Source organism: Chanodichthys erythropterus, chromosome 3, assembly GCF_024489055.1.
Source record: "Chanodichthys erythropterus isolate Z2021 chromosome 3, ASM2448905v1, whole genome shotgun sequence".
Classification (NCBI taxonomy): Eukaryota; Metazoa; Chordata; class Actinopteri; order Cypriniformes; family Xenocyprididae; genus Chanodichthys; species Chanodichthys erythropterus.
In genome coordinates, this window is record NC_090223.1 from 53,050,070 (window position 1) to 53,062,437 (window position 12,368).

Consider the following 12,368-nt stretch of genomic DNA (forward strand, 5'->3'; position numbering starts at 1 on the left):
TTAAAGAATACGAAAGTGCGGTTTTGGCGCACCACTTGGAAGGCGATCATTTGTGTTTATAAAGTTGTATAGTTAGTATGTTTCTCTAGATAAGACCCTTATTCCTTGTCTGGTATCGTTTAAAGCCCTTTGAAGCTGCACTGAAACTGTCATTTTGACCTTCAACTGTTTGGAGGCCACTGAAGTCCACAATAAGGAGAATAATCCTGGAATGTTTTCATCAAAAACCTTCATTTCTTTTCGACTGAAGAAAGAAAGACATGAACATCTTGGATGACATGAGGGTGAGTAAATTATCAGGAACATTTTATTTGAAAGTCAACTAATCCTTTAATATCCAAATGATTTTTAACATAAAATAAAAATCTGTAATTTTTGACCCATAGTATGTATTGTTGGCTAATTGCTACAAATATACCCATGTGACTTATGACCGGTTTTGTGGTCCAGGGTCACAAATAGTAAGAAAAAAAGTATGTTTATAAAATATGAATCAAACGGATAATTCTAACTGAATTCAGCTGCATTTTTTAACTCTTAGAAAACAAAAAGACACAAAATATTGTATTTTTTATTTTACGTAGGTCAAATGTACACTACAGTTATAAAATATTTAGCCAAAAGCAAACCACGATTGAGCTGATTACAAAATCGAAAAGATAAATTCTTACTTTTTAAAGGAATATCTGAAATCCTAATGCGTTCTTAAACCACCTTGCATCTATTTTGGCATAGTGTTTATGCAGTTTTTCATATCATAGTGTGAGATACAGTAATGTACCAATGCAAATACTGCGTTCAAGAGACCTCTCCGTTTTATGGGAAAGTGTAGCCTACTTTTTAGGCTGCACTGAATAGTCTAAAATGGACAAAAAGCAATTTAAATTTTAATTTAATTAAATATTTTTGACCAAATTTCACTTCAACAACTGGAAGTTTACTAACTAAAACCCCAACTTTATAGTGTTGTTGACTGAAGCAAGTCTGTACATAAACCTATAAAGAAAAACTGTAAAGTATCATGAAACCTGAAAGCAGGTCTGTGATTATGACAACATGATGTGAGAGTTTGTGAGGGTTAAACTGATGATTAAGGCTTAAATGGGTTGGCACCAAGTTACATTAGTGAACTACTTTTCAGTCATTTAGCCTATATTTCTGCCCATTACTGGATGTTCTTGCTAATGTTCAACTTTTGATTATTACTGTAGCCTGTGTGTTACTCTAGGAACTGTGTGTGTTAAAGTAATTTTGTGGAGTTAATTTTAACCTAGCAGTGTAACAACTAGTAAATAGTAAAATAGCCCAGCAGGGTCAATACAGCCCAGCACTGCGTAGCTAAAATAACCCTAACCCAGCATTTTAAAGAGTGTTTGATAACATCATAAAGAGTAAAAGTTTACCCCTGTACACAAAGCAGCACTGCACTTTTAAACATACTTTATTCAGAGGTATGAAGAAAAGAAAAATCACCACTGACACTTTTCTGAAGACAGTCGATTCACACATTTATATAAAAACACCTCTCCCAAATAATAATAAAAGCAGCTTTATAATTGTGCTGACATACCATTTAGTTTTGGGCAGTGCTTCTTACTGTGAATCTGTGTAGTTTTGAAACAGTTGAATCTCTTGCCACATTGATGGCACTGATAAGGCTTCTCTCCAGTGTGAATTCGCTCGTGTCCTTGCAGGGTTCCCATCTGCTTGAACCTCTTTTCACAATATGAACACTTGTAAGGTCTTTCTCCAGTGTGGGTCCTTTGGTGCACTTTCAACTGAGTGGCTGTAGTAAAAGCTTTACCGCAATCAGAGCACAAATAATCTTTCAGACCAGTGTGTATTTTCTGATGGTCTTTAAAACGCCCTAGCCACGAAAATGTCTTACCACAATCAGAACACAAGTAAGGCTTCTCTTTTGTGTGAACTTTCATATGGCCCTTTAAAATTGATTCCTTAAGAAACTTCTTATCGCACTGATCGCAATCAAATGGCTTTTCTCCAGAGTGAATGAGCTTATGAACTCTGAGGCTGTATGGCCATTTGAAACTCTTTCCACACTCGTCACATGTGAACGGCCTCTCCTCATTGTGGATTTGCATGTGACTACTAAGGTTTCCTTTATTTATGAAACTCTTTCCACACTGAGGGCATGTGAACGGCTTCTCGCCGGTGTGACGTCTTGTGTGAACAATAAAGACTGAATTACATGAGAAGCTCTTTCCACATAGAGGGCAGGTAATAGACTTTTTGGCTTCTGCTCTTTGAGATATTTTTTGTCCTTTTTTTCCTTTAGTTTTGGCATCATGAAGGTCCTGAATCTGATGTTTCTTCTTCAAATCATTCAATTCTTCACTTTTCTCTTGCACATTCATTAAATCTGAAATGAAAATATAAGTTTTTTTAGATCTTCTATTTGTCCTATGCATTTTTTTTTTTTTTATGAATCTTTAACAACTCTCTACAATTCTGTTAATCTGTCAGAAAATGTGTTTCATTCAGGTTTTTCAAATAAGAATCAAGAATGGACACCAACCTCTTTGTTCCTCTGTATCTTTATCTTTCACTCCACATGCTTCTGAATTTCTGATATCATTATTGTCCCCTTCCATCTTTACAACAGCTTTCAGTTGGGAATGGCTTGGATGAAGATGTGAGCAGTGATTGGAGGACCAGATCTGAGGAAAAAAGCGAAACAGTACAGATATTACTTCATACAATTGATTCCACTTCAACTTTATTCAATGATTCAACAAATGAAAATCCTTTTACATTTTAAATGAGACCAATGTGTCTTACACTGGATACAAAATGAAGACCTATAACAAAGTAATTGTAACCTAGAGGGGGTGTAATATGAATCTTCGTCAATAATACGGTAATTGTTGTTTTAAAGGTGCCGAAGAACATGTTTTTAAAAGATGTAATACAAGTCTTAAGTGTCCCTGTATGTGTCTGTGAAGTTTCAGCTCAAAATACCCCATAGTTTTGCTTTTTTTTTTATTAATTTTTTGGGGCATCATTATAAATGAGCCGATTTAGGCTGCGGCCCCTTTAAATCTCGTGCTCCATGCCCCAAGAGCTCGCGCTTGCCTTAAACAGCTATAAACAAAGTTCACACAGCTAATATAACCCTCAAAATGGATCTTTACAAAGTGTTCGTCATGCAGCATGTCTAATCGTGTAAGTATGGTAGTTATTTGGATGTTTACATTTGATTCTGAATGAGTTTGAGGCTGTGCTCCGTGGCTAAAGCTAAGATTACACACTGTTGGAGAGATTTATAAAGAATGAAGTTGTGTTTATGAATTATACAGACTGCAAGTGTTTAAAAAAATTAAAATAACAGTCTTTTCTCCGTGAATACAGTAAGAAACGATGGTAACTTTAACCACATTTAACAGTACATTAGCAACATGCTAATGAAACATTTAAAAAAACAATTTACAAATATGACTAAAAATATCATGTAATCATGGATCATGTCAGTTATTATTGCTCCATCTGCCATTTTTCGCTATTATTCTTGCTTGCTTACCTAGTCTGATGATTCAGCTGTGCACAGATCCAGACTTCCTGCCCTTGTCTAATGCCTTGAACATGGGCTGGCATATGCAAATATTGGGGGCATACATATTAATGATCCCGAATGTTACGTAGAAGTTGGTGTTATGTTGAGATTCGCCTGTTCTTCGGAGGTCTTTTAAACAAATGAGATTTATATAAGAAGGAGGAAACAATGGAGTTTGAGACTCACTGTATGTCATTTACATGTACTGAACTCTAATTATTTAACTATGCCAAGGTAAATTAAATTTTTGAATCTAGGGCACCTTTAACAACGTAGAAGCAGACAACATAGAGTATGTCACTCACTTTTGCATAAAACATACAAAACATGCTTTGAGAATCCTATTCAAAGTCCTATTAGGGGTGCTCCGATTGGCTAACAATCGCAATCGGCTAGGGGTGTGACGAGATCTTGCGAGATTAAAATGTGACAAGATTTCTTGTTGAGGTGAAAAGCTGCCTCCTATTATTTTCATGACGAAATTGAGAAATTAGGATAGAATATGTCACTGCTACATTTACATTATGCCTCCACTGATTTTTTGCTTTGTATAGAAATACAATTTAATTCAGTTTGATAAGTGCAGCAGGAATCAGAGTTCATTGATCACATGACGAGAGTAAGTGATGAGATGACTGACAAGACTATGGCGGAGGATTCGTTGTACAACAGAGCCAAAGCATCTGATAAATGTCTTATCTTGTAGAATTCGTGCTCAGCACATTCCTATTCACAGAGTATGCGAAAGCGAAAGTAAAACGCATTTTGAAAGCGGCTCCCTGATGCATGCAAATATCTCCCAATATGAAAGCTATCTTAGGCTGGGCTGTGTAGTTGTAACCATCTCTCAGCTCTGTATCATGCTTGAAGAAAAATTTGGTCTCTATTTGCATTTTGAATATTGAGAGAGTGTTTTTATTATGGTAGCACTTATTGTTTGAACTTAATAAGACTAAGAGAAAACTGTGTTATTAATTTTTAGTTATACTATTTTTATTTCTATGATCAATTTGTGGAAAGCAGTTCTGAAATGACATTCATTACAAGATGACTAGATAAAACATTTCAAATGCACCTGCAGACTATTTTTCTTGTCATGTACACTACCAGTCAAAAGTTTGCAAACACTAAGATTTTTAATTTTTTTAAAAGAAGTTTCGTCTGCTCACCAGGCTACATTTAATTAATTAAAAATAGAGTAAAAAGAGCGATATTGTGAAATATTATTACAATTTAAAATAACTGTTTTCTGTTTGAAAGTATTTTAAAATGTAATTTATTCATGTGTTCAACATCATTACTCCAGTCTTCAGTGTCACATGATCTTTCAGAAATCATTCTAATATGATGATTTGCTGCTCAAGAAACATTTATTGTGTACAATTGTACAAAATTTTTGGGTACAATATTTTTTTTCAAGATTCTTTGATGAATAGAAAGTTTAAAAGAACAGCGTTTATTTTTTAAATATTATCTTTTGTAACATTATAAATGTCTTTACTGTCACTTTTGATCAATTTAATGCATCCTTGCTAAACAGAAGTATTAATTTCTTTAATTTCTTTTCAAAAAAATAAAAATTCTTACTGACCCCAAACTTTTGAACGGTAGTGTATACAAAAGCTTTGTATTTCAGATAAATGCTGTTCTTTTGAACTTTCTATTAATCAAGGAATCCTGAAAAAAGTACACAACTGTTTTCAACATTGAAAATAATCATAAATGTTTATTGAGCATCAAATCATCATATTAGAATGATTTCTGAAGGATCATGTGACATTGAAGACTGGAGTAACGATGCTGAAAATTCAGCTTTTATCACAGGAATAAATTACATTTTAACATATTACAATATAAAACAGTTATTTTAAATTGTAATAATATTTCACAATATCACTGTTTTTACTGTATTTTGAATGAAATAATTGCAGCCTTGGTGAGCAGACAAAACTTATTTTAAAAACATTAAAAAAATCTTACAGTTTCCAAACTTTTGACTGGTAGTGTATTTCGTCATTGAGGATTTCCTAAAAATACTGTGTAAAAAATCTCCTCTCATTCTCGTGAGCTAACTGTCTCATCACACCCCTACTATCGGCCGATAATTGCTTCTAACTCTCAATTTCCAGATGACATAAACTGATCTCATGTTGAAGATGCAAAAAGTGAGCGTAAACTGTTGAGAAAAAAAAAAAACGCATGTGTAACAGTATATTGGATCTGTGCATTCAGTCAGCAGCTTAATAATCCTGCTGCTGTCTCTGGTTTTGTCTTTGTCTTTTGTTGTTGTATTAACATTAATGACACTCACTGCTCTTGAATGAATAACTTTTATTGTAATGATTAATCTCCGATTTATCCAAGAGAGACTATCCAATATTATTTTACATTTGACTCCTTGCACCAAACAGAACACGTAGGATACATATTTAAATATTTATAGCATTATAGCATTACATTTAGATCTATGGCATTATATTTAGATTGTGGCATAAAATGCTGTAGTGATGAAAATGTAGTTGATCACAGACATGTTGAGTGTTTGAAAGCAGTGATCTCATCATTGCAACTTGATTTCTGCACTCTAACGAATGGTTTCATCATAACTAACATTGCAAATGCATGGTAACTAAGAAATTTGTTGATTATTATGGAGTTTTGGAGCGTGTCCAGAACTTAGTCACTGATAAACTCGCTCTGTTTGATTGACAGCTCTAGTGATTGCAAAGGGAGCGTTTCTACACAGCAATAAACGATTTTGAGACAACTAACATCTGATGGTACATGAATCATATCAGAAATCACTGGTGATTTTGGTTAGACACGTACACATAATCAGTACATATCAAACAATCTGTAACAAAGCAACAGTGACAGTAAATATATTTTTTACTCACAGTAGTGTGTTTCGTCGTTCTCGTCGGATCAAATATACTAGGCACAGCACCATTTTTTAATCTCAGTCTCTCTGCAAATCCAGCATTGAACTGTGTCTTGTTTACAAAAGAATCCTCAGTGAAATGAAGCGAACAAATGCTCAGTGTCTTATTCACGTGGTCTGGAACTTCATTAAAAACAAAGTTCAACCACGCATTCCTGATGTTTGAATCAGAAGGAAGGTTATGCAGCGACTGTGTTCTTCTACAAACTGGCACTGCACAATATTTTGCAACTTTCAAAGGCATGTTTACTGCTTAGCTGCTCAAATCCAGTGTAAGCGTCACATGTTATTTACCTAAAAAAAAAAAGAAGAAAAAGTTATTACCTACAACTTGTCATGCGCGAATCAGCTCTGCCCTTCGGAGTGAGTATGGCATAGCGATGCTCACTTCTGATTGGAATTTGCCCAAAATCATTCCCTCAACATGGGATCTCAATGACACATCATAAGGATGTCATTACCTCGACAAAATGATCCCGTGGCCACAACATAATAGCATGTTCCCACAAGTTAATATGACGTTCCCACAAGTTAATATGACATTCCCATGAATTAAAGGGGTTAATTCACCCAAAAATGAAAATTCTGTCAATAATTACTCACCCTCATGTCGTTCCACACCCGTAAGACCTTCGTTCATCTTCAGATGTTCTACACCAGAATACAACCTCAGTATTGGCTGGCGTTGTTCACGTGAGCAGCACGACACAAGCATGTGATGCTAATGCAGGAGCCGGCGTTTTGACGTAGAACCAGGAAGCGCTGAATGTAAACAGCATAGGAGAATGACAGAGAACAGAATAAAGTCATTATTTTTGTTTTTGTGCTCAAAAAGTATTCTCGTCGCTTCATAACATTAAGGTTGAACCACTGTAGTCACATCAACTATTTTAACGATGTCTTTAATACCTTTTTTGGACCTTGAAAGTGTTGATTATATTGCTGTCAAAGGAGGAGTCATATACCTCTCAGATTTCATCAAAAATATCTTAATTTGTGTTCAGAAGATGAACGAGGGTCTTAACGGCATGAAGGTGAGTAATTAATGACAGAAATTTCATTTTATTTTATTTTTTTTTTTAAACTAACCCTTTAATATCGCGTGGTCACAAACCAAATGTCCCATCCCGGTCACCGTACATATGCAACATTGTTTATGTCTGCGATAGCGCACTGCAGATTTATAGCCAAAAGAATTTTAAATTTCAAACCGCTTTATCTATTTTTTTAAATATACCATGGTAATATCCCACAGTTTGCTCGCTTCAGTACACGATCTATTTGCATAAAAGTATTAACGTTATTTTCTTGCTGCTGAGAGGACAAACAGTCACGCGCACACTGCAAAGTGGCAGGAGTAAATACTGCATTTAAAGTGAGGGAGTGAATTCGCTAAACTTTGAGTCACTGAACACAAAACATCTTCAAATGCTTCCTGACTCCCCAACCAGACATTCCTCAATAAATCTATCCGATTTCCAGGCGTCACTGAGTCCACTTCAGTCACAGAGTAGTATAACACTCCCAAATGTCAAGAACAATAATTTAACTTACTGAATGCTCCGTACAACAGAACAGAGAAGCTGCGTCCGACTTATTTTTGTTGTTGTTGTTGTTGATCTTCTTAGATGTGTTACGGCGGTTTGCTGCGTATTCCACCACCTGCTGGGATGGAGAGTGATGCGATGATATCAAGCATAGACTGCAAAAAAAAAAAAAAAAAAAAAAAAACGGATTTTTTTTTAAATCTAGCTATATATACTTTAGGGCTGGGCGATATGCCTTTTTTTACAGTCTATGGATATGCCTAAAAAAAACTAGATTTTTGACCAATTTTTTTCGTCTCGTTTTGATGACGCAACACGGAGCGACAAGCACTGAACGTTCGTTCGCCGTGCGAATCACGCCTGAACTCCAGTAAGATTGAATCCGCGCAGCAGCGGTCTGTTCTGTTCGTCCTCCGTGAAGCAGCACACGCCGAGAGGACTGATAGCGTTTCCACAGACTTCTGACGCTCGCAGAAATGGTAAATATGTGGTTTTCTTTTAATCACATGCTTAACTTGTGGATAAATCTCGATCATGATGTGTGTAGGTGTGTGTCTGAGTATCGACTCAACACGTGCTGCTGTTTTGCTTCTGTATCACCAGTTTTACGCTATTGGTAATAAAAGCACTGGGGTTTTAATGGTTATTTACCGGCGCACATCCTGAAATCCATCGACTCAGGAGTGAAACACATGTAACAACAGCAGCACGTGATGAACACACGTGTTTAAAGTCTTACTGATGTTCATGAAGGACCTCGTGTTTCTGTGGTCCAGTTAGAGATCTTCCGTTTACATGGAAATAATTAAAAGTAGCTTTCAGAGCTGTTGGGACTCATGGAGGCACATGTTTCTTTTTAACCCTCATGTTGTGTTTCGGGGCATTTTGAACCGGAGAGGATTTACTTTTTCAGCAACATGCTAGTTAATGTTATGGTATTGGACTAAACACTGCTGATCTTGCTCACACAGGCTGTAACTACTTTTGTATTATTTATTATATTTATTTTCCCCCCTACCTTGTTACTCTTGTGGTTTTCTCGAGTAAAAATGACCAGCCTACAAAAAAAAAAAAAAAAATGGCTTATAAAACTCTCATTATGCTATATCATCACCAAATGTTTAAAAATCGAATTTTTCATTTGTTTATTCCATAATTTGGTAACCTCTTTGTAAATTTCCACTCTGCACTTTTCTTCTAATAAAGATTCTTCTAAAGACACATACACACTTCCTCTTCTGCTGAAATCTCTCTAGATTATTGGTCCAGATAGCCTTGTTCTTCTGTAAGGTAGTATTACTTATCTTGTGCGCCATTTATATTGTTACTGAAACAAATATCAAGAAGTATTAAGCTTAGTTGTTTGCTCGTGAAGCTTCCCCTCTCTCTCCATCCCTCTATCCTATATGAATACCAAGATCTTTGGATTGTTCTAGAAAGTTCTAAACAGTTTGAGAAAGTGCTACTTACTTAAAGGCATAGTTCACCCAAAAATGAAAATTCTGTAATTTACTCACCCTCGAGTTGTTCAAAATTTGTATAATTTTCTTTGTTCTGTTGAACACAAAGGAAGATAGTACTTATATTGACTTCCATAGTATTTTTTCTTCCTACTATGGAAGTCAGTGGTGCTCCAAAGTGGCCTGGTTACAAACTTTCTTCAAAATATCTTTGTGTTCAACAGAACAAAGACATTTATACAGATTTGGAACAACTTGAGAGTGAGTAAATGATGACAGAATTTTCATTTTTGGGTGAACTGTCCCTTTAAAAGCTGCAATGTTTGTTATATGGTTGTTCCAATTTTTCATCTTGGGTTTTATCTATTTTAAGTATTACAGGCTTTCTTTTTCACATAGATGAACTTTATCCTCTGATCAATGAGGTTCAGATCGATCTGTTTCAGAAATCAATGCTGTTCTCTTGCAGGCTGAATCAGACGTGAATCCTAAAGCTTATCCTCTGGCTGACTCCACTCTCACCAAAACCATCCTGGACCTGGTGCAACAAGCGGCCAATTACAAACAACTGAGAAAAGGAGCCAATGAAGGTACAGTAGTCATCCAGCTAACAATTTTTTCTTCCCCAGACAGAACGTTCCCAAAACGTCATTTTTTAAAAGTGTGTTTTTGGTTGTCCAGGAAGGCTTTCTTTATAAACAGAACTTTCTTTTAAGGTTTACAGAACATTCCCCTAACGTTCAGATAACGCTCTTTTAACATTACCAGAATGTTCCCCATCTCCTTACACTGATGTAATTTGCACTGCTGTACGTCAATAATCATCCAGCACTCCCGTGACACACATAGGCTGTATCCAAAATCACTTACTTCCCTACTACATAGTGAGCGTATGTGACAAAAGTAGTATATCTGAATTCAAAGTACTCATAAAAGAGTAGGGAAATGCACCCGGATGACCTACTTCTTCCGGCTAGGATTTGTGAATGACAGTGAACTGAGCAACTGATGCTGGTAGGTCACACGATAATGTCAACATGGCAAATGTAGAACTTCCACATTGCATTGATACTACACACATTCATACTATATAAACATACTTTTATAGAACTCGCAAAGTAAGTACTTATTCAAAATACGTACCTGCTCAAAAGAGTATGAGATTTCGGACGCAGCCCTAGAATAAGCAGTAAGGAATAATCAGTAATTATGGAGGATTAAGTAAGATTGAATTTGTCCAATAGTATGTAAGATGATGTAACATCAACCCAGGTTTTGTTTTTTCAGAATGACTTCACCAGTCTAGGGTTTTTAAAATATGAAATTAATTATGCCCAATATTTTTTAAATCCGTTTGGATTGTTTTTAGCCACCAAAACTCTGAACCGTGGGATTGCAGAGTTCATCGTGATGGCTGCTGATGCTGAACCACTGGAGATCATCCTTCATCTGCCTCTGCTGTGTGAGGACAAGAATGTCCCGTACGTGTTTGTGCGCTCCAAGCAGGCCTTGGGCCGCGCGTGCGGCGTGTCCCGACCCGTCATCGCCACCTCCGTCACCATTAAGGAAGGCTCTCAGCTCAAGCCTCAGATTCAGTCAGTGCAGATGGCCATCGAGAGACTGCTGGTCTGAGAGTCTGCTCCTCTTAGCTTGATTTGTTTTATACTAAGTTTTAAAGTGTTTACTTATAATTCTTCTCATTTTGCCATTGGTCAGCACAAGTACATGTGTATATATAATAACTAAAATAATGAACTTGCTTTTCTTGTAACTTTTTTTTTTACTACCATTTCTGAAAACACACTTTGTTTGACATTATGGAACATTTAAATTAACAGTTATGAAGTAAAGCTATATGTCCATCATTTTACAGACTTGTAATAAAAGAGACTCCATATCCACTGATAAACTGAAGTGTGTCTGAATACAGGATAGATAATCCCTATTTGTATAATTCTACATATTGTGTGTACGTACTTCACTGCTGTTAGGAAAGTATGTTGTAACTGGTTTAAAATTTTGGGATCAGTAAGAATTTTTTTTATATTTTTGAAAGTCTTTGACTTAACAGCCACCGGTGTCGCTAATAACAAGGGTTTCTGAAATCTAAATAGAGCCCCCTTAAAAGCATCAGTTCACTTCTGAATGAAAATTTCCTGATGATTTATTCACCCCCATGTCATCCCAGAAGTTCATGTCTTTATTATCTTCAGTCAAAAAGAAATTAAGGTTGAGGAAAACATTCCAGGATTTTTCTCCATACAGGTGCTGGTCATATAATTATCATCAAAAAGTAGATTTATTTCACTAATTCCATTCAAAAAGTGAAACTTGTATATTATATGAATTAATTACACACAGTCTGATATATTTAAAATGTTTATTTCTTTTAATTTTGATGATAACTGACAACTAAAGGAAAATCCCAAATTCAGTATCTGAAATTCAGAAAATTAGTATTCTAGTATAAAACTAGTATTCAGAAAATTAGAATATTGTGAAAAGGTTCAATATTGAAGACACCTGGTGCCACACTCTAATCAGCTAATTAACTCAAAACACCTGCAAAGGCCTTTAAATGGTCTCTCAGTCTAGTTCTGTAGGCTACACAATCATGGGGAAGACTACTGACTTGACAGTTGTTCAAAAGACGACCACTGACACCTTGCACAAGGAGGGCAAGACCCAAAAGGTCATTGCAAAAGAGGCTGGCTGTTCACAGAGCTCTGTGTCCAAGCACATTAATAGAGGGGCGAAGGGAAGGAAAAGATGTGGTAGAAAAAAAGTGTACAAGCAATAGGGATAACCGCACCTGGAGAGGATTGTCAAACAAAACCCATTCAAAAATG

At 35.9% G+C, this 12,368-nt stretch overlaps 2 protein-coding genes across 3 annotated transcripts; one reads left to right on the forward strand and one right to left on the reverse strand.

Moving 5' to 3' along the window:
* Positions 1-450: 450 nt before the first annotated feature.
* LOC137013440 (zinc finger protein 782-like) lies at positions 451-8,152 on the reverse strand. Of its 2 annotated transcripts, XM_067377197.1 has the most exons (5): positions 8,067-8,152; positions 7,116-7,274; positions 6,469-6,806; positions 2,537-2,678; positions 451-2,380 (listed from the first exon to the last, which is right to left on the reverse strand). In XM_067377197.1, the coding sequence occupies exons 3-5, from the start codon at positions 6,754-6,756 to the stop codon at positions 1,551-1,553; spliced, it is 1,260 nt and encodes a 419-aa protein (XP_067233298.1). In that variant the 5' UTR covers positions 6,757-6,806; positions 7,116-7,274; positions 8,067-8,152; the 3' UTR covers positions 451-1,550. The 2 variants fall into 2 exon arrangements, with proteins under 2 accessions (XP_067233298.1, XP_067233306.1); XM_067377205.1 differs by lacking the exons at positions 7,116-7,274; positions 8,067-8,152 and adding an exon at positions 3,539-3,700 and having other exon boundaries at positions 6,469-6,602.
* A 223-nt stretch (positions 8,153-8,375) lies between these two features.
* On the forward strand, positions 8,376-11,439 carry snu13a (SNU13 homolog, small nuclear ribonucleoprotein a (U4/U6.U5)). Its single transcript, XM_067377216.1, has 3 exons — positions 8,376-8,538; positions 9,989-10,109; positions 10,889-11,439. The coding sequence occupies exons 1-3, from the start codon at positions 8,536-8,538 to the stop codon at positions 11,149-11,151; spliced, it is 387 nt and encodes a 128-aa protein (XP_067233317.1). The 5' UTR covers positions 8,376-8,535; the 3' UTR covers positions 11,152-11,439.
* The last annotated feature ends 929 nt before the right edge of the window (positions 11,440-12,368 follow it).